Genomic DNA, 25959 nt, shown 5'->3' on the forward strand with positions numbered 1-25959 from the left:
AGAGTTGAGAAGTACAAAAAAGGACTCAGCAATGAGAAAGGGGGATGGTGGATGGGTAACCTGGACTGTAACAGTGAATACACTCGAACATCTACATTCACAACTGTACTGTGTTCATCGTGTTTCACTGTTGCAGTCATTACACTTGGGTTGAATCCCAAAGCTGAGGTTGGGTGGCTGGGCCTAAACAGGATTAAGAGAGGCTACCAGGCCCTGCAGAACTGCAGTGGCAAAGCCTGCTCTGTATTTAGAGTAGAGAAGTAAGTGGTAGTGCTTAGTGAAAGTGTGCACTGAACTCCAGGTTGCAACTTCTAAAATGTCTTTGGTTGGTACTCCTCTGAGAAAGGCTGCTGAAGTGGCTGCTGCTCTGGTAGAATGTGGCCTTATGCCCTTAGGCACTGATTTGCCATGTTGTGCATAGCAGAAGCGAATGCGGTGTCCTATCCATTTTGAAATTGTCTGCTTTGACATAGGCTTTCCTTGTGATCCTTCAGCACAAGCTACAAACAGTTGCGCAGTTTTTATGAAAGCTTTTGTTTTGTCCAAGTAGAATCGTAGCTGTCTGTGTATATCCAAAGTGTGCAGAAGTCTCCCCCCTTTATTCTGGGGATTTGGATAAAAAGTTGGCAAATGAATGGTTTGGTTAAGAGCCACACTGTAAACCACCTTTGGCATAAATGTTGGGCTCGTCCTTAGAGAGACCCTGTCCTGATGAAAAATGATGAAAGGTTCCACTGCCATTAATGCCTGTAACTCTGAGACTCTTCTTGCTGAAGTTATTGCTAGGAGCAGAGCAGTTTTCCATATGAATTTTATATCAGCTGTGTTGGCTGGCTCAAAAGGAGGCAGTGTTAGCTTTTCTAATACAAAATTGAGGTCCCAAGTAGGTATTGGTGCTCTCCTTGGGGGTCTTATGTTTCTTGCCCCTCTGAGATACTGCCTTAGCAGTGGATGTGAAAAAATAGGAGGTTCCGTATTGTAATGAGCTGAAATGGCAGAGGCATGGATTTTAATAGATGAAAAGGATAGGCCTTTGTCCAGCATCTCAGTTAGGTATTGTAAAATCTGAGGTATATTTGGAACAAGTGGTTCAAGTCCTTGTGCCTGGTTCCAAGCACAGAATCTCTTCCATTTTTCTGCATAAGATTTCCTAGTGCTGGGCCTCCTGGCTTCTAAAATGACATCCATAACAGCTTGAGAGAGGTGTGGTCTGAGTGGCTATATTATCTGCCATGCAGCCAGATTTAAGGTTCTGAGTTGACTGTGTAGAATCTGATTGTTTTGTTGAGTCAGATGATGAGGAGTTTGAGGTAAAGGCCAGGCTGGGCCTCGAGACAAGCTCTTTAGGATTGGGTACCAGTGCTGGCGTGGCCAGTCTGGGGCAATCAGGATCATTTTTGGCTTCTCGTCTGACTTTTAGGAGTACCTTGGGAAGAAGAGGCAGTGGAGGGAAGGCATAAACTCAGGGTTTTCCAGCTGAATGTAAGAGCATCCACTTTCCATGCTTGTGAGTGATAAGTTCTTGTGCAGAATTTCTGTAGTTGGCAGTTGAGAGAGGAGGCAAAAAGATCTATGTCCGGGCGTCCCCATTTCCTTGTTATCATGCTGAAGACATGTGGATTTAGTTTCCATTCGTGCGGATCCATGAGATTTCTGCTTAGTTCGTCTGCCAGTGTATTTTTCTTTCCTGGCAGGAATTGTGCCTGCAGATGTACTTGATAGGTCAGTGCTGTGCTCCACAGAGTCACGGCTTGCCTGCAGAGGGGGTAGGAATGTATGCCCCTTGCTTGTTTATGTACCACACAACTGTGGTGTTGTCCGTCTTTAGTAATAGTTGTCCTGGATGTAGTAGATCCTTGAAGGCTGTCAGGGCATTCTGTACAGCTAGCATCTCTTTTTGATTGATGCGAAGATGCATTTGTTCCTTGGGCCACGTGCCCTGAATACATTTTCCTGCCACGTGTGCCCCCCCAGGCATAATCCAATGCATCCGTTGTTATTGTCTGCCTGGCTGTGGGTAAGGTGAAGAGCTGTCCCTTGTGGTGACAGGCCCTGGACCACCATCAAAACTCCTGTTGTAGACAGGGAATTATAGTTACTATTGTCTCCAGGGTGTGGCAATGCTGAGTCCAAACACTTTTTAGATACCATTGTAGTTTCCCCATGTGCAGTCTTGCATATGGAATTAGTAGAATGCAGGAAGCCATGAAGCCCAGGGCCTGCAAAATTTTTCTTGCAGGGAGCTGGGTCTTTGTTGCCATCATTTGAAAGTAATGAGTCGGTTGCCTTTGCTTGTCTGGCATGAGAAGTCATCTGGGCAGTTGTATTTAAGCTTGCACCCAGGAATATTATCCCTTGAGAGGGCACTAGTTTTGATTTCTTTTCGTTTACTGTGTACCCTAGGCAAATTAATAATCTTTTTACAAACGCCAGATGCTTTAGAAGAATGTCCTTGCTCTCTGCTTGAATAAGGCAGTCGTCCAAGTAGGGATATATCTGAATTCCTCTGTCTGCAAAATGCAATTACTGGTGCCAGGCATTTTGTGAAGACCTTGGGTGCAGTAGATAAGCCAAAGGGCAGTGCAGAGAATTGGTAATGCATTGAGCCAACTATGAATCTGAGGTATCTTCTGCAAGATTGTCTGATTGGGACATGCAGGTATGCCTCATTGAGGTCCAAATTAACTAGCCAAGCCTTCTTGCCCAGCATGGGTAGAAGTTGCTGCAGTATTAACATTTTGAATTTTGGAATATCCAGGAAAGTATTTAGAATTGACAAGTCCAGTATTGGTTTCCAGGCTTTGTCCTTTCTGGGAACCAGTAAGAGTCTTGAGTAAAATTCTTGTCCCTGTTCTTGCTGTGGTACTCTTTGAATAGCTCCCATGTCCATGAGAGCAGCAATTTCCTTTTGTGCCTCTGCCCATTTGTTTTGTGGCAGGTCCGGCATACCTTTTGATCTTGGAAGAGTGTGAAAGTGGAACCTGTAACCCTGAGAAATTATATTCAGTACCCATTTGTCCTGGGTGATTATGTGCCAATTTTGTGGGAAAAGTGCTAGCTTTCCCCCTAGGGGTGTTGCCAAAAGGTAAGTGCTTGGCCTTTATAAAGGAAAGTCATTAGGACTGTTTTCTATAAGGTTGTGATTTGTCTTCTCCTCCTTTGGGGGCAGAAGCACCCCATTGTTTAGGTCTGTAGGAGCCTTGGGGCTGAGATCTGCCTCTTGGGCGTCTGTATCTGCCTCTTTGTGGCCTGTCCGACACCTGAAAGGACCAATTTTTAGAAGGCCAGTTTCTACTAAATCTAGGTGGTTGAACCTGTAAGAAATCCTTTACTGTCTGCATAGATTTTGCTTTATCCTCCATTTTCTTTAACACCTCTTCTGCCTTAACACCAAACAAAATATCATGCTGTAATGGAGCATCCAACAATTTTACTTTAACATGTTCAGGTAAACTTTGTTCTTTCAACCAAGCATGCCTTCGAATGACAGAGCCTGTAACTGCGGCTCTGCAAGAAGCCTCTAATGAATTAAAACCACATTGCAGAGTATGCTTTCCCACTTGTTCAGCTGCATGCAATAATTCCTGCATTTCCTTATTGTCAGGATTCTCTGAATTTGTAAGCATTTTCTGTTTAAATAAAGACATGAGGTACTGTTGATATTTAGCATGTGAAACTGGCAGTTTAAGTCAGAGAACCTGTAATACCTGTCTGGCTTGACTGGTGCAGGGGGTAAAGAATCAGGAGACAGACTGGATTAAGAGAAAACATCATCAACTATATCAAGCACAGGGGGGATAGCCAGGGGCCTGTGTTGAGGCAGTAAAAGAAAATCTCTGAGCCTTTTCTTGGATTCTGAATAATCCTGGCTCTCCCAGTGGAAATGTTCCCTCATGGTGTGCAGAGATTCCCCAAAAGAGTAATCCTCAGGTGGAGAGGCTGAAGGTATAGATTCTTCAGCATCAGAGTCCTAACAGGGAGGAAGAGAATAGCCCTTATCTGAAGAGGAATAAGAGGAAATAGAAACCTGGTCAGAGGAATCATAGTCAGTGTCTTGCCTAGGCCTTTTATCAGGAGGGGGATGGGAACCCCTGATCAAATGACTTAATTAAGTCTTCGGCCATTTTAAGCATCTGTTTCTTTGGCATGGTTGACTGTCCAGGAGAATGCTGTACTTGTTTCTTTGTCTTTAATGGTGTCTTTGACTGTACTTTGGCTGCTGCAGAGGATTTAATAGTAAGCTGTGAGGGTCTGAAAACACCCTCAGAAGCCGATGCCTGCTCAGCGGCTCCGGACCCATCTGAGGGAATATTTTACGTAGGCCCAATACCTTGAGTATCCAGAGGCATAGTTGTCTCCACGTGGGAGTTGGATACGGCCTGTGGCTCTGAGGTAGCGGGTGTCAGGGCCTGGGAAAGCACCTCACTGAGAAGCGGCGAACCGGCGACTGGCCTAGAAGAGGCTTCGTCGTCGGTTTTGGACTTCGGATGCCTGTCCTTTTCCTTGTCTTTGCGTTTTTTATGAATTCCGGTCGTCAGTTGTTCTGACTGCATTATATAGTTAAACCTTTGGCCAAAGTAATGTAATGCAAAATCAAACCAACGTTTAGTGCGTTTGTTGAATCTAGCACAAAACCGACAACTAGTAACGTCGTGGTCAGGGCCTAGGCAAGGAATACAGTAAGAGTGAAAGTCCTTATGAGGTATTTGCTTCCAACAAGAAATACAATTGTTAACTTTTACTGACATTGGTCTGGAGCAAGAAAAAGTTCCCCCAACGGGGTACTTAGCTTTATTGAAGACTTCGGTTCTGAAACTCTATTTCGAAAATCTCAGGAGTCGGCCGACTGGCACTTGCAAACTGCTTCTGCTTCGGGCACCGCGTGGCAAGAAAGACTGAAGAAAATGGCGTCGGTTGCATCTTTTATACCCCTGGCACACTGACGTCAGGGAGGAGGCGACAGCAACCGATGCCAGACCTAGACTTTGGAACTCGGGCCGACTGCGGGTAGCCTGCCAGCAGGATAACCCAAGTGTGATGACTGCAACAGTGAAACATGATGAACATCCAAAGGAACATTCACGGAAAGCGAATCCAGGTTACAGGAAAGACACAAGAAATCTTCTTCCACTTGGATAAGCAGGATTGCCTATTTGTGGGCTTCCTGGCCTCCTGTAGGACCCTAAACACATTCTCAGAAAAAAAAGGTGTCGGTATGGAATTAAAATCCTATCACCCACAGTGTCAGTTGAAGAATGGACAGGTGAGGATGGGTGAGAGATCCCTTGTCTTGTGTGAGAAGAGCTAACCTGTGAGGTAACTTGTAATCACTGCCCTTGGCTAAATGCAGAAGACAGAAACATGCTTTCTGGGCCAAAAGAGAGTCACCAGCAAGAAAGTGGGAGCATCTTGTTGTAATCTGAATAGGACTTTTGGAATGAGGGGAAAGGGAGGAAAGGCATAAAGAAACATCCCTTCCATGAAATAGAGAGGGCGTTCACCTTCCAGATCACAGGACCTGGGACTCTGGCACAAAAAAGAGGTGGTAGTTTGTTCAGAAGGGAGGCAATCAAATCTACCGGAGGAGTACCTCTCTGGTGGACAATGTCCAGAAACACATCCCTGTGAAGGATCCACTTGTGGGATTGTATTATGGACCTTCTCAGAGTGTCTGCCACAATGTTCTCACCTGAGGGATTATAAATTGCCTGAAGAATAACATGGTACTGCACAGCTAGTTTCCACACTAGATGAGCCAACCTGCAAAGGATGTAAGACTTCATCCTCCCTTGCTTGTTGACATACCACATCATTGTGATATTGTCTGTAAACATTTTGAGAGACCCTAAGGAGAATCGAGGGTGAAAAGCTTGAAGAGCATTCATCTCCTTGACACTGATGTGGTCCTTCCTTTGTTGAGTCAAAGGATTCCCCCATCCCATGTGTAAAGCATCTGTAAACAGCTCCTGAGAAGGAAGAAAGGATTGAAAAGGGAGCCCTGGATTGACAAGTCAACTGCTGAAACCACCTGTGATGGCCACCACTGTCACTATGTGACATCCCCACACTGGGCCAGTAATCAAGGAGCCTGAATCCTCATCACAGACACTGGAGAAGGATGCGCACTTTGAATACAAAATGGATGCACTCAGTGTTTCCAAATGCAGACCTCTCCGCATCACGCACAATTTCCCTTAAGAGCACACAGGGAACACACACAGCCCAGGAGTCTGGATGTTTCGATACCCATTTCCCTCAGGGCCCCCAAGAACATTCTCCAATGGTAGAGCTGTAGGGTTAAGCCCTCAGCCGAGTGTCCAAGCCACATCCTCCAGTACCCTCTCTGTGAACATAGTGTTTCATGTCCCTACCCTATGTAGCTGACACACACACACACACACACACACACACACACACACACACACACAAAGATTTAATTTTCACACACACAGACTATAAGGTAGGTTCACTGCCACCAGTCAGTTACTATAAGGCTCCTACAAAGGGTATTCAGTTATATGGTGCAATATTAATATTAATACAAATAATAGTAGTTGACCAAGACAGCTAAGGCCTTCTGGAGTGGCCCACACATCATCACCAAATATAAGTACTCTCAAAGGTTGGATACTTTCTACAAGGACCAGCCACAATAAAAGCTTTAAATATATTTAATAATTAATAAAACACAAACATATTGAATATATATTTACAGTAAACCAGAGTTCAAATCACAGGAAATACTGAAAACAACACTGATGGACAGGTTCAAACACAAAGTAAAACAATACTTAAACTAAGCTTCACTATATTTTTGACTAATCTTAAAGAATTACTGTTCCCTAGTTAAGTTACGTACTATCACAAGGCAAGATGCTGTGGGTGAAGGTCTTTCTAGTCGGGTTCCCCAAAACTGAATATTCAATATTCTGAGATTTCTGTTTGTGATACCTAAAATATAATTTCCATGAGGGCTGGCAGAACGACCTCATCTAGTTATCTGACTCTAGGTTCTCACAGTATTCCCCTTTGAAGCTGAGGCAGAAATTTAGCATAGATGGCTAGAATACATAGCTAAATGTTTACGGCAGTGCCTGGGGCTTCATGTCTTTCTATTGAGCTAATGAACAAAGGCTTTTTCCCAGACCTAGAGTCTCTGGTCCTATTCAACACTCTGGGGTGCCATTTTAATGGTTTAACAGCTCATTTACATTTCCCTTATTTTTCTTAAAGTAAGTTAGTTGGTTGGTTAACCTCTGCTGTACCAGTATCCTCCATTAAAACATATACATTTAATTCAGTTATAATAATACATATACATTTCTTTTCATTCCAGCAGGGTGCATTGTTGATACATTTTAACACAAGCAAACCTCAAAAATATTTTTTCAGCACAAGCATTGGTACAAATCTTGATATACAAATGACATACATGTGTAACACAAGCATCTTGTAAATATCAGGTGGATATTCAAGGAACATATCATTCTTTACAAAACTCCAGCTGGCTATGCTGACACTTGCCGATATCACACAACCACTGAAATTTCAGCTAAATGCATGGAAGAGGAGGAACTAAAGTCCAGGGGATAAGAATGCTGAAACCGATCTGTCACTGGGAACCACCAAAGTTTTCTCATGTGGAATTTGGCAGAAGGGAGAATAGGAATGGTAGATGCTATAAAATCTAGAGCTCTTACAAGCTCTCTTGCTGTGATTAAGGGCAGAGGAAGAAGGGAATGAAAGAAAGAAATGAGAGTCAATGCCTTGAGAGGATGCAGGGATCCCAACATTGGAATAGTTTGGATCCTGCAACCCAGAAATACATGATCATGTGAGGGAATCAGAAAGGACTTTTAAAAATTTATAGTGAACCCCAGGCTTTGCAGAAGCGAAATGTCAAACTGAAGATGCTGCAGTAGAATCTCTCGAGAGGATGCCTGAAGCAGGAGAGCATCTAAGTAGGGAAAGACTTTTATATCCCCCCTTAGCCTGCAAAAAGCAATCACAGCAGCAAGACATTTGGTGAATACCCTTGGGGCAGTAGAAAGGCCAAATGGCAAAGCAGAAGACTGAAAATACCAGGAAGCAACAGAGAAATGTAAAAACTTCTTGAAATGGGGATGAACAGGAATGTGAAGATAAGCATCTTTGAGGTCCACAAACACTAGAAAAGCCAGAGGAAGCAAAATCTGAAGGAGACAACGTCCCAAAGGAAGGGACCTTCAGAAAGCTGTTCAAATGAGAAAGGTCTAGAATGGGTCTTTAAGTGCCCTCTTTCTTGGGAACCAAAAGCATTCTGGAGTAAAACCCCTTCCCCCTTTGAGAAACTGGAACTTCCTGAATAGTTCCCAGTCAAAAGATCCTGAAACATCCCTGAAAACAAAGTCAACAGTTCCTGAGGGTGCTGAGGCATGCCCCTGAAAAGGGGAAGAGATTTCCGCATCATGTAATACCTTAGGTGGATAATGTAAAGACCCCAAGAATCCTGAGTAATCTTTAACCAAACTGGGAGAGAAAGGGAAAGAAGAGAAAGAGGAATGTGGTTGAAAAGAACAGGATAGTCAGCTAGTACCAGGTTTGTCAGAAAGAGATGATTTCTGGATCACAGGAGTATGGGTAGCTTTAGCAGGGGAAGCCCTTTTACCACCCACCTTACCCTTGAGAGGAGAGCAAAAGTGCCTACAAACAAAGGCTGGTTTATTAGGGTAATTTTTATGAAACTTAGGCACAGGAGAAACAAAAACATGTTTAAGTTCCTGCAAGGCTTTGCCCTTTTTCTGAAGAGACAAATAAATTAGCAGCAGCTGCACCAAATATTTCTGTGCTATCCAGATAAGCATCCATCAACTTAGCCTTAATATCATCAGACAAAGGCTGAAGCCGGAGCAATGAATATCTCCTCATTACAGAACCAAAAGCAGCAGCTCTAAAAGAGGCATGCGCTGCATCATAACTGTACTTAACAGAAAAGCAAGGTACAAACAAGAACAAAAGTCTTCCCTTCAGTATCAGGAAAATCAGAAATAATCTGACAGGCCTGAGAAAGAAGAGCCAAACCTTACCTGGACATATGGGTCTGATTATTTTCAGCCCTACAAGACAAGGAAGCAGAGGTATAAACCTTCTTACTTAGCCTTTCCATAGTTTTATTGTCTTTACCAGAAGAAAGAAGCTTTGTAGAAGGCAGTAACTGAGATGTCAGATGCCACGGACACCACAAAGGAGTCAGGTGAAGGACATCTATAAAGAAATCTATAATCTCCAGGCACTCTGTAAAACCTATCAGGTTTTTTTTGGGAGCAGGGGACTGGGAATCTGAAGCATGAGATGCAGCAGAAAAGGCATCCACAACAATGCAGCAAAAACAGGAAGGACAGCAGAAGTTCTAGGAGAGTCTATTTGCAGAAGCTCATAATACCACTTTTGCACCTCAGAAACCTGAGCACAATCCCATTTAAAAAATCCCATTATCCTGGAAATTGTGTCTCCAAAGGAAATCTCCTCAAAAGGAGTGTCAGGACTAGTAGACTCCTCTTCCTCAGAACAAGAGTCTAAAAGAGAAGGAATCTGGGATGAATAATCAAGAAGTTCCTCTTCTGAATCCATTTAGTCCTCAGAAGAATCCTGTTCCCTTGGCCTTTTAAATGGACTTGAGGACCAAGATCGAGCAGGAAGAGAGACTGCTTGAGGAGGTTTCAAAACCAAAAGGGAATTAAACAAACCCTGAGTGAAACTCTGCCATTCACTTTGAGGGTCCTTAGGAGTAGAAGAAGCATGCTTTTTTTTTTTAATTTTTCAAAGGGACATCTGCCCTGTAAAACTTAGAAGGTTCAGATGCCAGCCGACTTTCCACAATCCTAACTGGAACTTCCTCTCTCACCAGAATCTGAGGAACACCCCTAGGCCCTTCTGTAATAATCAGTAGAAGGAGACATCTGAAAAGCCTCCAGGGACATGCATGAAGTCGGATCCATGCCAGCCTCTAAAGAGTTCGCCGCAGAGGAATCCAATGGAGGAGCCGGGAGTGAACCTCAGGGCTTTCACTAACCTCAGGAGAGACATCCGGTGGTGGCGGCAAAGCAGCAGAATCAGACAGAAACTTCTTGGCCCCCTTCTTCACAGAAGGCGGACTCTCAAAACAGGACATTCTTTCCACAGTGTCTTTCACTAAAAGCTAACCCTTCTTTTATGCCTGAAGTGGTATCCGAGTTTACTTTAAGCCAAACTTATCCATCACTCAGTTTTCTTTCTTGAACCTAAACATAAGGGAGAAACGATACTCCACACCTTACATCTCCACAGACAACTTGTCTACTATCTTGACAGAACTAGATCCTTCAGATTTTCAAATAAATTGCTCATTTCTTACAAAGGTAAGAAAGGGCAATGTGCATAAAAAATTTAATTTATGTACTCAACATAACTATGCATCTGTGTTGTCCATTTTCATTCTTCCTCAATGAATGGGTTCAGATCAGACTCAGCCACTTTCTCTAGTTTCTAAGATCTGACTCTTGAGCTCATCCCTTACCCATAATGCCTCTAATCATTGCATTACCACAGACTGAATTTGCTGCTATTATGCAATATCACAACAAGGTACCTTAACATTGATATGACAGAAATGTGACAGCTGAAAGATCAGGAGCTCAAACAGGAAACTATGGTTCCTATCAACTATTCCATTATGTCTTTCCCAAAGACAGGGAAAATGGACAACACAGATGCATAGTTATGATGAGTACGTAACTTTTATATCTGATGTTGTCATTTTCATTCATTCTTCAATGAATGGGACAGAGTCCGTAGCCTTGGGTGGCCCTCATAGAAGGATGTTCCCAAAAACCCCAGAACTGAATGCTGCTCTATTTCTGGATATGATGTCCAATTTGTAATGAGCATCAAAAGTACGAATATTGGACCATGTGGCATCCGCACAAATGTCATCAATAGAAGCTCTAGCCCAAAAGGCAGCTGATGTACTGATCTAGTTGATATGCTTTTGATTGTCCTGGTAAGGTTAAGGCCTCTCAAGGAATACACACAAGAAATACACTATCCATTTGGCTAGTGTAGCTTTTGAGACCAGTCTTCCCATCTTATTACTAGAAAAGGAGACAAATATTTGATCAGTTTTCCTAAATTCCTTAGTCCTGTACATGTAAATTAATGTCAAATTTGGGAAAGAAAACTGGTACAAGGTTCTCCCCAACTCTGCACTCCAAGGGAGTAGTAGGAGCCAAGCTGTCCAACTGCAAAGCCATAAGGGGAAGGGATGGCTCCAAATATTTTGTAGTCAAAAATCAACCCCTCGAATCCAATGCTGAAGCTTCGGCTCAATGAACCATTGTGCTCCAGGGGAGTGGGAGCCGATCAGATCATGGAAGTCACCACAGTGGAAGACAGGGGTATCTTCGGATCTGACTGTTTGACTCTCAGGGATCTCAGATCCAAGGGCTCTGAAACAGCATGTCGGATCTGAGAAGAAGCGATAACAGAATGGAATGAAGGTTTAAGGCTCAGGATCTGATGGGAATCTGAGCTGGCAAGACCCCCATAAGAATATTTGTTTTGAGGAATTTTCTCATCATCCTATCTACCTCTGCCTTAGAAAGTCTTCGGAAAACCTAACAGAGGAAGATGTGAAAGGTGGTCTGGAAGACGTTTTAGGGGTCTCCTGAAGGAAGGGAGACTTCAATCTTGGAGATACTGGCTCCAGGGAAAACCTTGGACTATGAAGTTGAGAAGACTCAGCCATGACAAACATCACAACTAAATACTTCAGATCCAAACTCTTAGAAATCTCCTGAGATGGCTCAGAAGGAAGCACTGACTTTGGAGACAGAGCAGGGGAGCAACTGACGAGAGGGTGTTTGGATCCCTGATGTCGAAGTAAAAGGTGAAGAAGCAGAAGCTGGAAGGAGGGCTTTTAGTACTAGCTTATTCCTCCTATCACTTATGGCCCTGGTATTAAAAGCATCACAGATACAGCAGGAGGTGTCCAAGTGTGCCAGGCCAACAAAATAGACGCACTCCTTGTGGGTATCAGAGTTGGGAATCTTACACCCAGTCGGCTTTTCAGCCATACTGTAAGAAAGAAAGACTATGAACAAGCAACAAATTAAAAGAAAGTTTTTTTTTTTTCTTTTTAACAGGAACAGGACCTTAATAATAAAAACAAAATACCAACAATGGTAATAAGAAAAATACCTTAACTAAAGATACTGAAAGATCATACCAGCAATGTAACAAAACTACAGAAAGAACAAACGTTAGAGAAAAGTAGGCAAAAAGTAAGAAAAAAAGGAAAGGTAAGAGAGATACATATATGATGAATAGAGCTAAATGTGAGAAATCACTACAGACAATTTAACTACACAGAATTTCTAACTTTGTACTCACAAATCAACCCACTAGAGCTCGAGAGAATGCAATCATGATAAAATTATAGAGGGGCAAATGAGATATGAGGTAACATGGTAGTCAGGGACATTACTGCTAAGGGAGAAGCTCAAGAGTCAGACCCTAGAATCTAGAAAAAGTGTCAGAGTTGGATCAGAGGATCGGATCCGAACCCATTCGCTGAAGAACAAATGAAAATGACAGATCAGACTACTAACATCAGATCAGGAGTACTATCAAATGGTTTTCTAAGGCTATTACATTTTATTATGCTCATCATCATAAAAATATTCAAGATAGGGTCATGGCCCACTCTACCAGGGCCTTGGCTTCATTAATGACTTTTTGGAAAGGGTTAGATTCTAGAAGTATTCTAGAAGCTGCAACTTGGTCTTCTGTACATACTTTTACAAAACACTACAAGCTTAATTCCTTCTCTAAGTCCACGTCATGCTTTGCTTCTACTGCCCAAATGTAGCAAAATATGGTAATCTACTCGACTACATAACACTACTGCAGCACTGATAAACATGATGAACATAGTTCAGTTGTGCAAACAAACTTACCATAACAGAATGTTCAAATAATCACTGCTGTTGTGTTTACACAACTGTAGTTTCTTTCAAAAGTATACTGGCAAATGCAGTCATTATGAAAAACAGGTTCACTGCTGTTTGAGCTGTCAAACTGCAGAAATTCTGGAAAAAATTCAAAGGAAATGGTCTATAGCACATTATATTAGTTAATTCTCCTGGGCCCAGGAAAAACACCACCACCGACAACATTCAGCAAAGTAGGAAATCTACATTTATCCACACAAAACACAGACAGTAGACAATGCCACCAAATAGTAGATAATAGATGGTAATACAGGAACCAGACCGAGGTGGAAAATTATAAAAACCTTTATTCACACAAGGAATTGAGTGCTTTCGTCATCAAAGACTTCATCAGAATCACTTTAAACAGCACACACCCGGTCCTTAAATACCCGCACCCTATTGAATATCACATGACTCTTGCAATTCCAGTATCATATAACTAATGGGTCTATATTATAAGATTGACTGTTGAAAACATTGGACAACATATGGTCGATGTCTTCAAACATCGACCTTATAAAAAGAGAAAAAAAAAAGTACCCTAACGGGTTTAAGCAGGGGGACAAGCCCCCCTGCACCCCACACCCCCGCTACTTAAATATACCAACTCCGAGACGGCACTAAATTGCAGTAAACGGAAATCTCCCCTTACGGAGATTTCCATTTACACGCTCGAGATTCTGAGCGTTCGATATTATCATGTCGACAATGTCAGATTCGACATTGTCGGCTTTCGAGAATATGATATAGACCCTAACTACTAAATGTAAAAAACACACTAATCCATAAAAAATATTAGTAAAAACATACACTAACAAAATATGACCTAATCCATATTGAACACGCTATCAAATATATACTGTTGTGCAAAGGCATGATATTTAAAAAAGCAAACAACTTCTATATATAAAAAAAGAAAAAACAGACAGCATTCAGACCACATATGATTTACATTTCAAAACACCAGAGATGGATAATCCCTCATTGAAACATTGGGGGGCAGTGGCATTCAATTTTATCTGCCACCCTAGCCCTCTCTCCTGTAAATGGTCTTCCCAAGGTCCCCCCTTGGATCATTAACTACTTGTTCCAACACAAAAAAACGAAAAAGTGTTCTTTGTTCTCCATTGCATGCTTTGCTAAGGCATTTTTGATGTCCCAGTTCTTGATGTCTAATGTATGCTCGTAAATACTTTCTCTAAATTTTCTCTTGGTCTTCCCAATGTAAAAATTGTTAAATTTTTTCCAACATTTTGAAAAACATGTAATGGAAAACAAGGAACACTTTTTTCTTTTTGTGCTGGAACAAGTAGTTAAAGATCCAAGGGGGGACCTTGGGAAGACCATTTAGAGGAGAGAGCGCTACCGTGGCAAATAAAATTGAATGCCACTGCCCCCTAGGTTTGAATGAGAGATTATCCAATCTCTACTGTTTTGAAACTTAAATCACATGTGGTTTGAATGCTGTTTTTTCTTTTTTTATACAGAAGAAATTGCTTGCATTTTTAAATATTATGCGCTTTTGCACAACAGTATATATTCGATAATATGTTCAATATGGATTAGGTCACATTTTGTTAGGGTGTGTTTTATTGGCATTTTGTATGGATTAATGTGTTTTTAACATTTACTAGTTATATGATACTGGAATTCCAAAAGTCATGTGATATTCAACAGGGTGGGGTATTGAAGGACCAGGTGTGTGCTGTTTAAAGTGATTCTGATTTCTGATTAAGTCTTTGATGACGAAGGCACTCAATTCCTTGTGTGAATAAAGGTTTTTATAACTTTCTACCTTGGTATGGTTCCTGGATTACCATCTATTACCTACTATTTGGTGGCAAAATCTACATTTATCTTATTTTCTGCTAAAAGAGTGAACATAAATGCACAATTCACACCAGAATGCACAAATGTAACCTGAATTTGCCAACTGAACCTTATTTGAATTCACATATCCATTTATGCAAAAGCCACTTTTCATGCATAATATGGACAGTAAAATGTAGAAAGACAGATGTTGTATTTTACATAATTAGGCAAGTGGTTTTATCTATGTGACACTGTATAAGTTCTGACCTAGTCAAAATGCATTGCTTTTGGCTGTAAAAAAACACTCCATGCAAAATAATGTCTCAAATCTAATATGTATAGAGTTTTTTGCCTTAAATTATTCAGAAAATCTGTACAGCTTGTGTATATACTTTTCAACTGTACCTCATTATAAGGAGCCCTCATTTTGAGTCTTACAAAGTCCATGACTCAGGTTGTTCCACAATGAAAAAGTCTGTCACACATTCACTCTTAAAAATTTTTAACAAGTATCCATGGCAAATGATACTGAATCCTTTTAATTTACCAAAACATTGTACTGCAAGTATAAATTAGTGTATTTAACCATACTGTGAGTTTCCTAGTTTTAGTTGCTAGCTTGTGTTCCATGTTTTGCTCATTTGCTCCACATTATAAAGGGTGGTGTTCCACATTTTGGAGAGGGAAGGTTGACAGCTATGCTTGTGTATTTCAGCTATTTGCAGAGAAAGACCTAAAGGACCTTGCAAAGCACGAAACCAACTCATACAAACATTTAAAATGAATATTCAAGGTTGATTTAGATCACTTTTAATTATCATACAAGAATACGTGATTATTTGTTTCGATCCAAGAATAATGGAATGTTGTACAGAGGGATATAAAGCCTGAGAAGTAAGCAAAGTAGACAGAAGCTTCCCTTTACCAGAACCTCCACGAGCTACTGACTTGTAAGATGGACTATGCAGTAGGATTTCAGAAAGTTTATAACTGATGATTAAATAGTATTATCCTCTAAAACATTATATGGAGTCTTGTGGGATTATTTATTACAGTGGATGCACGTTACAATTATTACAGCCTAATCAGCCAGTGTGTCATAATTTTGACTTTTCATAAACCATTATGAAGCATAAACATCTGAAAACTTACTTCTTTAAAGATTAAAAAGAGGATGGCATAAACTGAAAAGGAGTAGTAGAAAAAGCATACTGACTACTTAATATTCAGCAATGATGGCTCCAGCTAAGCTTTACAAACACTTGAACATTACTTAATCTCATTTTATTCAGCAAAATTGCATTAACAGAGCAAGATATTTACTGCTCTTGTTGTTTTCCATACCACCATTTGAACAAATAAATCAACAAGTGTCTCAAGTCTTCTAATAAGGGATTCAACTCTCTAACATAAAAACTGAATCTTTCCCTACACAAACTAATGAAATTACACTAGGAAGAAACGCAAAATATTTGTTCTTACGTATTGTGGGAAGATGAGATCCAGTACTGGGAAAGAGGGTAGTTCATCTCTTCTGGTACCACTTTGTCAAACTTGGACTCCATGATTGTGTTTTCCTTAGAGAACAGGTATGTCAAAAACTATGAGGAACAACAGAACTTAATTTCAGAGAACATTCTCAACATGATTTAGTTTTGCACATGCAAATGATCTGGAATTAGTTCTTTTAAGTGAAACAAAACACAACTGGCTTAGAAATTACGATCCTTTAACAGTTTATCTTATAAAGTTGAAAACTCAAGGACAAAAGGATACTCTTCACTTTAAAGGCATGCAGTTCTCGTCAACCTGAGTGTGACTATCTTCACTTGTTTCACCTTTTATTTGCTCTTTTCTCTTACTCTAATAATTACTTCTATTTATTCACTTATTTTAAGCAGGTACATGGATTGGACCATGAAGGCCCCACTTTAGCAATGACCTAGTTATAATAATGCAGTCAATACAAACTGCCATTAAAGTGAAATTACGTGTGTGTGCATATACACATATGTGTGTGTGTGAGTGTGTGTGTGTGTGTGTGTGTGTGTGTGTGTGTGTATACATATATATATATATATATATATATATATATATATATATATATACATACATACATATATATACACACACACACACACACATACATGCACACAACAGACTAGATGAAAAATAAGAAAATCCTCATGCTGGCAATGCTGAAATGAAAAATATCTTTGACAAAAGGCGATGAAGCACTAGCAGCTGAAAAAAAAAAATACAAGTCAGCCATACAGGATGGGAGGTTAAACGTATATAAAGTACCACAAATACTATACAGAGTTAAAGATCTTGGTATCATTAGTCATCAGGATCCAAGAGACACAACAGAGAAGGACACCATGAAGCTCTTCCAACATCCACTGACATTAGTAAGAGGTGGGCTATTTTTGGCTTAATACAAATTTATTTTTTTTCTTATGATTTTAAACACTACTGCCCAAGCTCTGCCTAGCACAACCACAAAAAACAACCAATGCTCCTTCTACTAATTTCCATGGATGCAGGGAAATGCATTCTCCCTTCTTTTTTTTTCCATTATGACTTATTTATTTTGCACTCATCATCCCCATAGACACTGAGACACATTCCCCAATAGGCTTATTCTTTACTCCCCCTAGTGTCAAAAGATATGAAATTGCTCAAGAAAGCTACAACGCAAGGCTGAACAGTCCATCATTCTACAAACTCGGAGAACTTTCAATACTCCTAAATACTGGAGGATTATAACAGGGCAAAATGTGTGGTCATCCAAGGCTGGTCAAATAATTTAATTATAAAAAACTATGTTCAGCACTGCACACCAATTGTCTGACCTGTATTTGCCAAACTCTGGAAAAATAAACTATTTTAAACTTAAAATAACAGGGTGTCAGAAAATTCTGACACTCGCTTTTACATTAAGATCTTCTTCTTGTGTTTTTTTTCATCAACCACTTTCATCATCAGTCCGCTGTACACATCGCTGCATCAATGTAACATCATGTCACTAGATCTGCGACTTTATGGCTGAAAAGCAAGTGGAGCAAGTAAAGGATTATTTTGTGTCTGATCAACAATGTGGAGTATACCTTGCCTCTAAAGCTTTACCCTAGCCTGCTGACTAGGTGGAGTATGAAACATGCTAGTAGAACCTGTACTAAAAGAAATGGCCACTCTCTATCTTAAGCAAAGTACTTCAATCTGGATTTGTGCTGGGCCTCTGTGCAGTGCTACTACAGGCATTGTTCACACACTGCCTCACGATGAGTTCCCACATGCATTTAAAACTTGTTTAGATTTGTTTTAGTAGCTCTGTCTGCTACTGATACACTAGGGAGCCATGCTCTCAATATAATTAGTACACTAGACCAACTTGCCTGATCCCTACATGTGTGAAAAAATGGTTTGTACCGTTACTGAGATGCATGTGTATTTGCAGGCTAAAGAAAATTAATGAACTAAATACTGATGTAGTATTAGTTGAAATAATACCTGGTGTCTCTGACTTGTGTGGCATATTTCCACTCTCACTTCTAAACATTTAATTTTCTTGCATACTTATTGATATGGGTGTCTGGTATTCCCTAGAGGTATTTTCCTAGGAGTTTTTTTGGCATTGTTATCAATAAAATGCTGTTAAGTTACTGTTTCCTCACTCAGCAACTCCTGAATGGTCACCATTATTAGCTTTTTTACTAATACTGGTAGATAATTCATACGGATCATTTCTAACACTCACCAACATCTTTCCTTTTCAGATTATCTTTATTCTTAAAAGTCTTTCACCACTGCCTACCTGGAGTCTTTAAAACTTGCACGGCTTGTGAAAGAGGTGTGCATGTGTCTATACATACGGAATAATTCGTAATATCAATTGGAAAAAATAGCAAACACAAAGATCTACCAAAAAGGTTGAAACACAAAAACTTGAAAACCTACAAAAACCTCCTGGTACTTAAATACACCAACTCGAAGATCACACTATAATGGGGAAAAGGCAAAAATCCAGTTCCCACTTTACAGCAATCTCACTTAATCTACTGACTTTTAGTGCTTCTAAATTTTTTATTAACCATCTTAATTCTGCCAGCAAACAAGCCACCCTAATTCAATATACTGACAACTCTACATTAATCTGCTCTGCCAGGACATTCTCTCATCTACAGAGTTTAACTCAAGAAGCATTTAATTCCATTGAGTCTTGGCTCAACAACAGCTACTTACTACTTAACTCAAAAAAAAAAAACTACACTTCTATTACTTTTACCAAAACACTTTTCTCCAGATGCCTCAAACTTTGCTATTACTTCTCGGAACAATACTTTAATTAATGTGGTGTCACATACAAAACTGTTAGGTGTAACTACTGACAACAATCTTAAGTTTGACCTACATATCTGCATCATCATTAAAAAAAAAAAAAAAATCAAAAATTGGGCATGATGTATAGTTCATCACCAACTCCACAGGAGTAACCCTTGCCACCACCTATCTCTTACCCTCCCTTCTATATGCTTCACCTGTCCTAACCAATCTCCACTCTTCCCTTTAAGCAAAACTCAGTCAATGTTATAATAAAGTAGCTAAATTTAACCCAGGGTAGCCCCATTACTCTCACCACTGCTATGTTCTCAAGTCCCTAACTTGGCTCGAATTACCACACCTTCTGGGGTAATCAACTAATCAACTAACATTAACTCACAAATTACTGTACAACTCCTGAGTTTCACAAACTATATCCTCACTACTGTAACACTATATTCCATCTCATGACCTACCCTCCTATCACAAGTATCTACTATCTAATGACAAACCTCAAAGATCTAACAGGGTTAGTCTGTACTCTCACTGTGTTGCCAAACCATGGAATAGCAATCCAGAAGCAATCAGACTTATACCCCACTACTACTCCTTCAAATCTATGCTGAAAGAACATCTAACCAATAAGTGGATCTGCCCACGCTCCTTGCCATCTTGGGTCTCTGTTTCTATTCCCCTCTTCCCCACACTTAATAGCCTTTCTCTTGATATATCCTACTTCTCTTCCTGCTTTACCTACTTTCTAGTCTCACCTCACTTTAATTCCTTAACATTCTAATGTCCTTTCTTTATATTCTTCCACTAACCTTTCTCTATCCCAGCATTTGACTGAAATGTATTATCTAGTTCTGCCAGAAAAAGTATATGGCTTTTACTACATACACATTAAGAACTCCCTCTCTCTCTTCTACCTTGTATATAACGTACAGTCAACTTTATTGCTTGCCTTTATATTTTTGCTTATTATCTTGTAATGTATGGTCAACTTTATTGCTACCGTTATATTTTGCTTATTTTTCTTTTATTGTATTTCACATATTGTACTACTTCATTATTGTCTTAATATGTGTAACCATTGTCCATTTTTTAAATTCTCTTTATGTGTACTGTGGAGCTTTTTTCCTCGGGCCGTCGCTGAAACTGGGCTCATACCCAGTCTGACTTTCCCAGTAAACAAATGTCAAAATAAAAAGGCCAGTAGCAAATGCATTCAAAATTTTCTGTTTCAGCCTTTTGTGGTAGATCTTCTGGTGTTCATTCTTTTTTTCCCACTGAATATTCTAAATATATTCTCACTCATCAATATATATATATATATATATATATATATATATATATATATATATATATATATATATATATGGCTACCTATCAAAACATCTACTCTTCATAACATCTAAACTCAAAACATCAAGACCGTAACATCTAAACTTCAAAACATCTAAAACTCATAACATCAAATTTCAAATCACTGAAAACTACAAAGCAACTATAAATAACATCCCACTCAGTTTGCTACATTTATGCAGGGGGGCAAGCCACCCTGCACTCCCCCCGTAAATTAAATATACCAACTCCAAGGTCACACTACAGTGGGGGATAAAGCTAATTTCATAACTCCACTGTAGTGTGACCTTGGAGTTGGTATATTTAATTTATGGGGGGGGGCACCATAAACATAGTAAAAACTCTGTGGGATGTTATTTATAGTTGCTTTGTAGTTTCAATGTTTTGAGATTTGATGCAATGAGTTTTAGATGTTCTGAAGTTTAGATGTTATGGTCTTGATGTTTTGAGTTTAGATGTTATGAAGAGTAGATGTTTTGATAGGTAACCACACACACACACACACATACACACACACACATATATATATATATATATATATATATATATATATATATATATATATATATATATATATATATATGGGTCTACTTGAGTTGGACGAAAGACCAGAAGATTTAAATCCAGAATGCCGAGATGAAAACAACGAAACCGCAGAACACCGAAAAGCGCGAAATTCAAAATCCCGATGTTACGGGAGTTTGAATTAGCTCTTTTTGTATTCTGTTGTAGGTAAGTGTGTGTGTGTGTGAGTGTATTTGTGAGAGGAAATGCTGTGTAAGTGTGTGTTGTGACTGTGGTGTGCGTGTGTAAGGGTGTGTGTTTGCCTTGTGTGTCTGTGTGATCTCGGAGTTAGAATATTAAAGTGGGGGGGTGGGGGGGTGCAGGGGGGCTTGTCCCCCTGCCTAACTTTAGTGTAGGGTGTTTTGTTTAGTAGTGTGGGGCAGTTGTGTGTGTTTTTGTGTTATGTGTGTTTTGTACACTTACATGTTTTTCGGTGTTCTGTGGTTTCGTTGTTTTCATCTTGGTGTTCTGTGTTTCGTTCTTCTGGTCTTTCATTGTTACGAAGTCGACCCATATATATATATATATATATATATATATATATATATATATATATATATATATATATATACATACACACACATACACACACATATATATATATATATATATATATATAGGCGGTGGTGCAGCACTTAGCGTTGTCGCCTCACAGCAAGAGGTTCTTCCGTTCGATTCTCGGCTGGAGTGCCTTCTGTGTGGAGTCTGCATGTCCTCCCCACAGTCGAGTGACGTCTTAAAGACATGCATGTAGGTGCTTGCGTGAAAGGGTGTGCCTTCTTTGAAGGTTGAGCGTCGGGCTGGCAACTCAGCACAGTAAAAATCCTGGGTGTGCCTTCTTTGAAGGTTGAGCGTCGGGCTGGCAACTCAGCACAGTAAAAATCCACTGCCAATCATGAGCGGTCCAGAGTTCCGCTGTGGCGACTCCTAACCGGGAAAAGCTGAAAGAAAGAAATATATATATATATATATATATATATATATATATACACACACACACACACACACACACACACACATACATATATATATATATATATATATATATATATATAGTTGGATAAATGTGTGTGTGTATTCCTCTGAGGAGAAAAGATTGTTGGCATAAGCAAACCAACCGTATGTAACAAAAAATTAGAGAAAACAGGACAAAAGAATGCAGAGGAGCACACAAAAGATAATAGTTTTAAGTAGTTGTATCATACAATCAAAACAGAAGTGGAAGGATCTATGCTGTTCATGGATGCATGTTTTATTCTAATTAAGTGCCTAGATTTTTACTGAAATGTACCTTTCAGAAGCCTCTGCCCAGATTTTCTGTATCTGCAGATTGAGAGGTATGCACAGAGATTACACTTTCTGCTCAATGGCTTCCCATGACTCACTGGGAAATGAGCTGAAAGCTGGAAAATACTGAGGGACAGCTGGGGCTGCAATAATGTGATGTATTTCTTTTTTTTCCCCCTATACTGGTTGGCAATTAGATATAACAATACTTACTGCCAAATGCAGGCTACTGGTGACAAGCTCAACTGTCTTTTGTAGAACATCCCCAGCTTTGCCTCACATTTTTGCTGTGCCCCTCAGAAAACTTTTGGGTTTTCAGGTAGATCACAGAGTAGCACTCAATCATGCTAGACATAAGAGTTCCAAATTGCTAATACTTCAGAAAATGTTTGAATAAAATATTCTGTAGGGTTGTTGTTAATCCTCTTAAAGACTAGCAACCACAATCCTACTCTCTCCTTACTTCTCAAAGTACACATTTTATCATCATCCCTTTCCATTTTGACTTATAACCTCCTGTTTATATTATATACATCATCCTCTAAAACATCCCTTTAAATTAGGTAATCCTATATCAATCATCTTGTTCTATGGGGAGAATCAATTTATACTACTCATCTCTTGCACTCTCCCACTCCATCATAAATTAATTCTTAACTACAGTCCACAACTTTTCTTCTGGTTGATAAAAATATGCTTGACCTGTGTATAAAAGTAAAGGAACAAGAAACATGTTTATTACTTGAATCTTGCTATCCACAATCAAGAATATCCATTTTTTTCAATCTTTGCATTATTTACATTTAATATCTTCATATATACCCTTAGCTGCCATGCCAGAATCCATTTTAATCCATGCACTAAAATACTGGATCTTTTTCATGTCCCCATAAGTATGTTCAATATGGAACCAATTCATATATGGGTATGTAGTTTACTGCTACAGCCTTTGCTTCTCTCCATTTATTTTATATCCTGAAAAGGCTTGAAACTATCTCAAATTGTTCCACAACACCAAAGTGCCCTTCTCTGAATTTATCAAAGATCAAAATATCATCTGTGAATAAAGATAATAAAGGTGTTTAAAAAACAAAAGAAAAGTTAAAGTATTATGCAAGACAAACTATAAAGACATACAAACTAATACAAAAAGAATATTAACATTTTGCCATTTACATGCAGCATACAAGACATATGCTTTTCTTTCTTTATAAAACTTATATTTCAATCCACAGCTCAATTCCTACCTTCCATTACACCTCATGCCTCCTCCTAAACATTAGTCTACATACATTGTTCCAACAAATTCCATTTATTTGTATGAAATTTGCTCTTTCCCTTTTCTAGAAAACTCTCTTGCAATTATTTTATCTCATTTAAAATATTCAAAAAATGTCATACCCTTTTTCTAGTAATTGCTTTTTGGCAGCCAAAAGAATTAAAATTAAAAGGCCTTACAACATATAGGCAATTCATCTAGTGTCTCAGCTCAAAAGAAGCATTACCTTAGTTACAGCCATTTGCACCCCAAATATTTCTGACACAGTACTCTGTAGAGTACTTTTAGAATCTTCCAAACGATTACACTCTTACGAAAACGTTCACATTTTGCTCTTTCTTCCCCATTACACCTCCAAAATTTGCTTTTTTCCTTAGGAAAACATTTTTCAAGTCTGCATAAGATATAAAAACACCTATGAAAACACTTGCAAGCAAAAATCCTAAACCTTCCGGACTCTCTTGCATACTTGGGAGCCATACTTATGTCCTCCCATTCTTTCATTGTAATTGTTTACTAGTCATTATTCGGAATCTTTTCTAACCTCCTCTGATTGATTCTTATATTTATCATGCAGTATTTTTATGCCCTACTAATCCTTTTTTAAAAGCAGTTTCTAGTCTAGATTCAAAAAAACTCTACCACAGCAGGTCTTTCACTTAGGACACTCCTAGCCCATTCTCTTTCCCTCTACTCCATCAATCCCTGGTCGGGAGAACAGTTTCTAATCTAAACCAAACTTCTTCCTGACCTCTTTCCACTCTATTAACTTTCCCAGTAATATTGCTCCCAATATCTTGGTTCCACTGCCAGTTTTCTCCAATCAATTCCTGGCCCTCTTGCTTATTTTCTGTACCCCTACTTTCAGTGATCGTTACTGGCAAAATCACTCTTCTCCACTCCAGTGCCGGCTTAATGCTGCAACCTTATGAACATAGTATTCTGTATGTTTTTTTTTGTTATTCTCCTTAATCTGCATCTAAAATCCTACTCTCTCCTTATTTCTTGAACTCCCCCTTCTTCATCATCATAATCCCTTTACATTTTAAATTAAAACCTTCGACTTGTGCTATGTGGAGGAACCTTAACTGTGTAGCTCTAAAATATCCCTTCAAATCAGGTAACCCTACACTACTTTGTTCTATGGGGAACATCAACTTATCCCATTTCATTCTTGCCATTTCCCCTTCCAGATAAATTTATTCAACTTTATTAATTATTGACCACAGCTTATCTACTGGATAAAAATTTATCTGAACTGTATATAAAATGAAAGGGACTAAAAACATTTCACTGCTTGTATCTTACTATCCATTTCCATAATCAAACAATTTAAGTTTCTCAGTTTTGGTATTATCTTTTGTTTAGTCTCTTCCCACATATCCTTAGCTGCCAGAACAGAAGACATTTTAATACATGCTAATAAGTAATTCATCTTAATGTGTCTCCATAAATACTCGTACTTCTGAACGAATTGGTGTGTGGGTACATAACTTATGGCTATAGCTTTTGTTTTATTTTCATTAATTTTATATCCCGAAAAGACTTAATACTGTATCAAAATGTTCCACAACACCAAGAGAGATTGGAAAAGCAATTTACAAGGGAACAATGGGAAGATACATGTATGGCTGCCAAATATGCAACAATGACCGAAATGAGTATAACTAAGAAAATCATTCTTTTGAGATGGGACACGGGATCTGAATTGTCTGGACATTACAAGTTTAATTTTACTGGGTGCTAAAAAAACAATCACTACAAAATGGAAATAAAATTTTAATCCCACTGTTTAAGTATTGACTATTGTAAAAGCACTGTAAGAAAGATCTTTAGAAAAATGAAGGAAATTACATAGCGATAAATGGAATTTGTGGGAATACATGAAGTACAATGTTAAAGAGGAGGAGTTAGCTTTAAGAGAAGGCAGGGATTGAGTGATTTATATTATGCTGTTCTGAAAGACAGTTGTTACACAGTATGAAAATATGTAATGAAAAATGTGTGTAAATGGAAAAAATGTTAATATAGTTGGTTTCCTATTCTATTAATATATGTGTGACACTGACTTGACATTTTCATAAACGTGTTAAAAATGTTTCACAACACCAAAATGTCCTTTTCTGGATTTATCAAGTACAAAATATCTGATATAAAGCCAACTTTTCTTGATTACCAAACCATCTACATTCTACAATTTCTGATTCTCTTATTTCCTTTGCCAATGGCTCTAAATATAAAGCAGACAAAGGGAAAAGATGATGCCTCTGCCTGGTTCCACTGTTCAAACGCATCTTACTGGACAGGAACCCTCCCACTTTA

At 39.1% G+C, this 25959-nt stretch overlaps 1 protein-coding gene across 1 annotated transcript in view; it reads right to left on the reverse strand.

Annotated features, from left to right (window-relative positions):
• Positions 1–25959, reverse strand: part of LOC122798415 (1-phosphatidylinositol 4,5-bisphosphate phosphodiesterase gamma-1-like) — a 3104897-nt gene that overhangs the window by 1672917 nt on the left and 1406021 nt on the right. The window contains exon 10 of the mRNA XM_044067334.1: positions 16302–16420. Coding sequence (XP_043923269.1) covers positions 16302–16420 — 119 coding nt within the window. The remainder of the gene's footprint in view (positions 1–16301; positions 16421–25959) is intronic.

The sequence above is a fragment of the Protopterus annectens genome, chromosome 3.part1, assembly GCF_019279795.1.
Source record: "Protopterus annectens isolate FY-2018-M chromosome 3.part1, PAN1.0, whole genome shotgun sequence".
Lineage (NCBI taxonomy): Eukaryota > Metazoa > Chordata > Ceratodontiformes > Protopteridae > Protopterus > Protopterus annectens.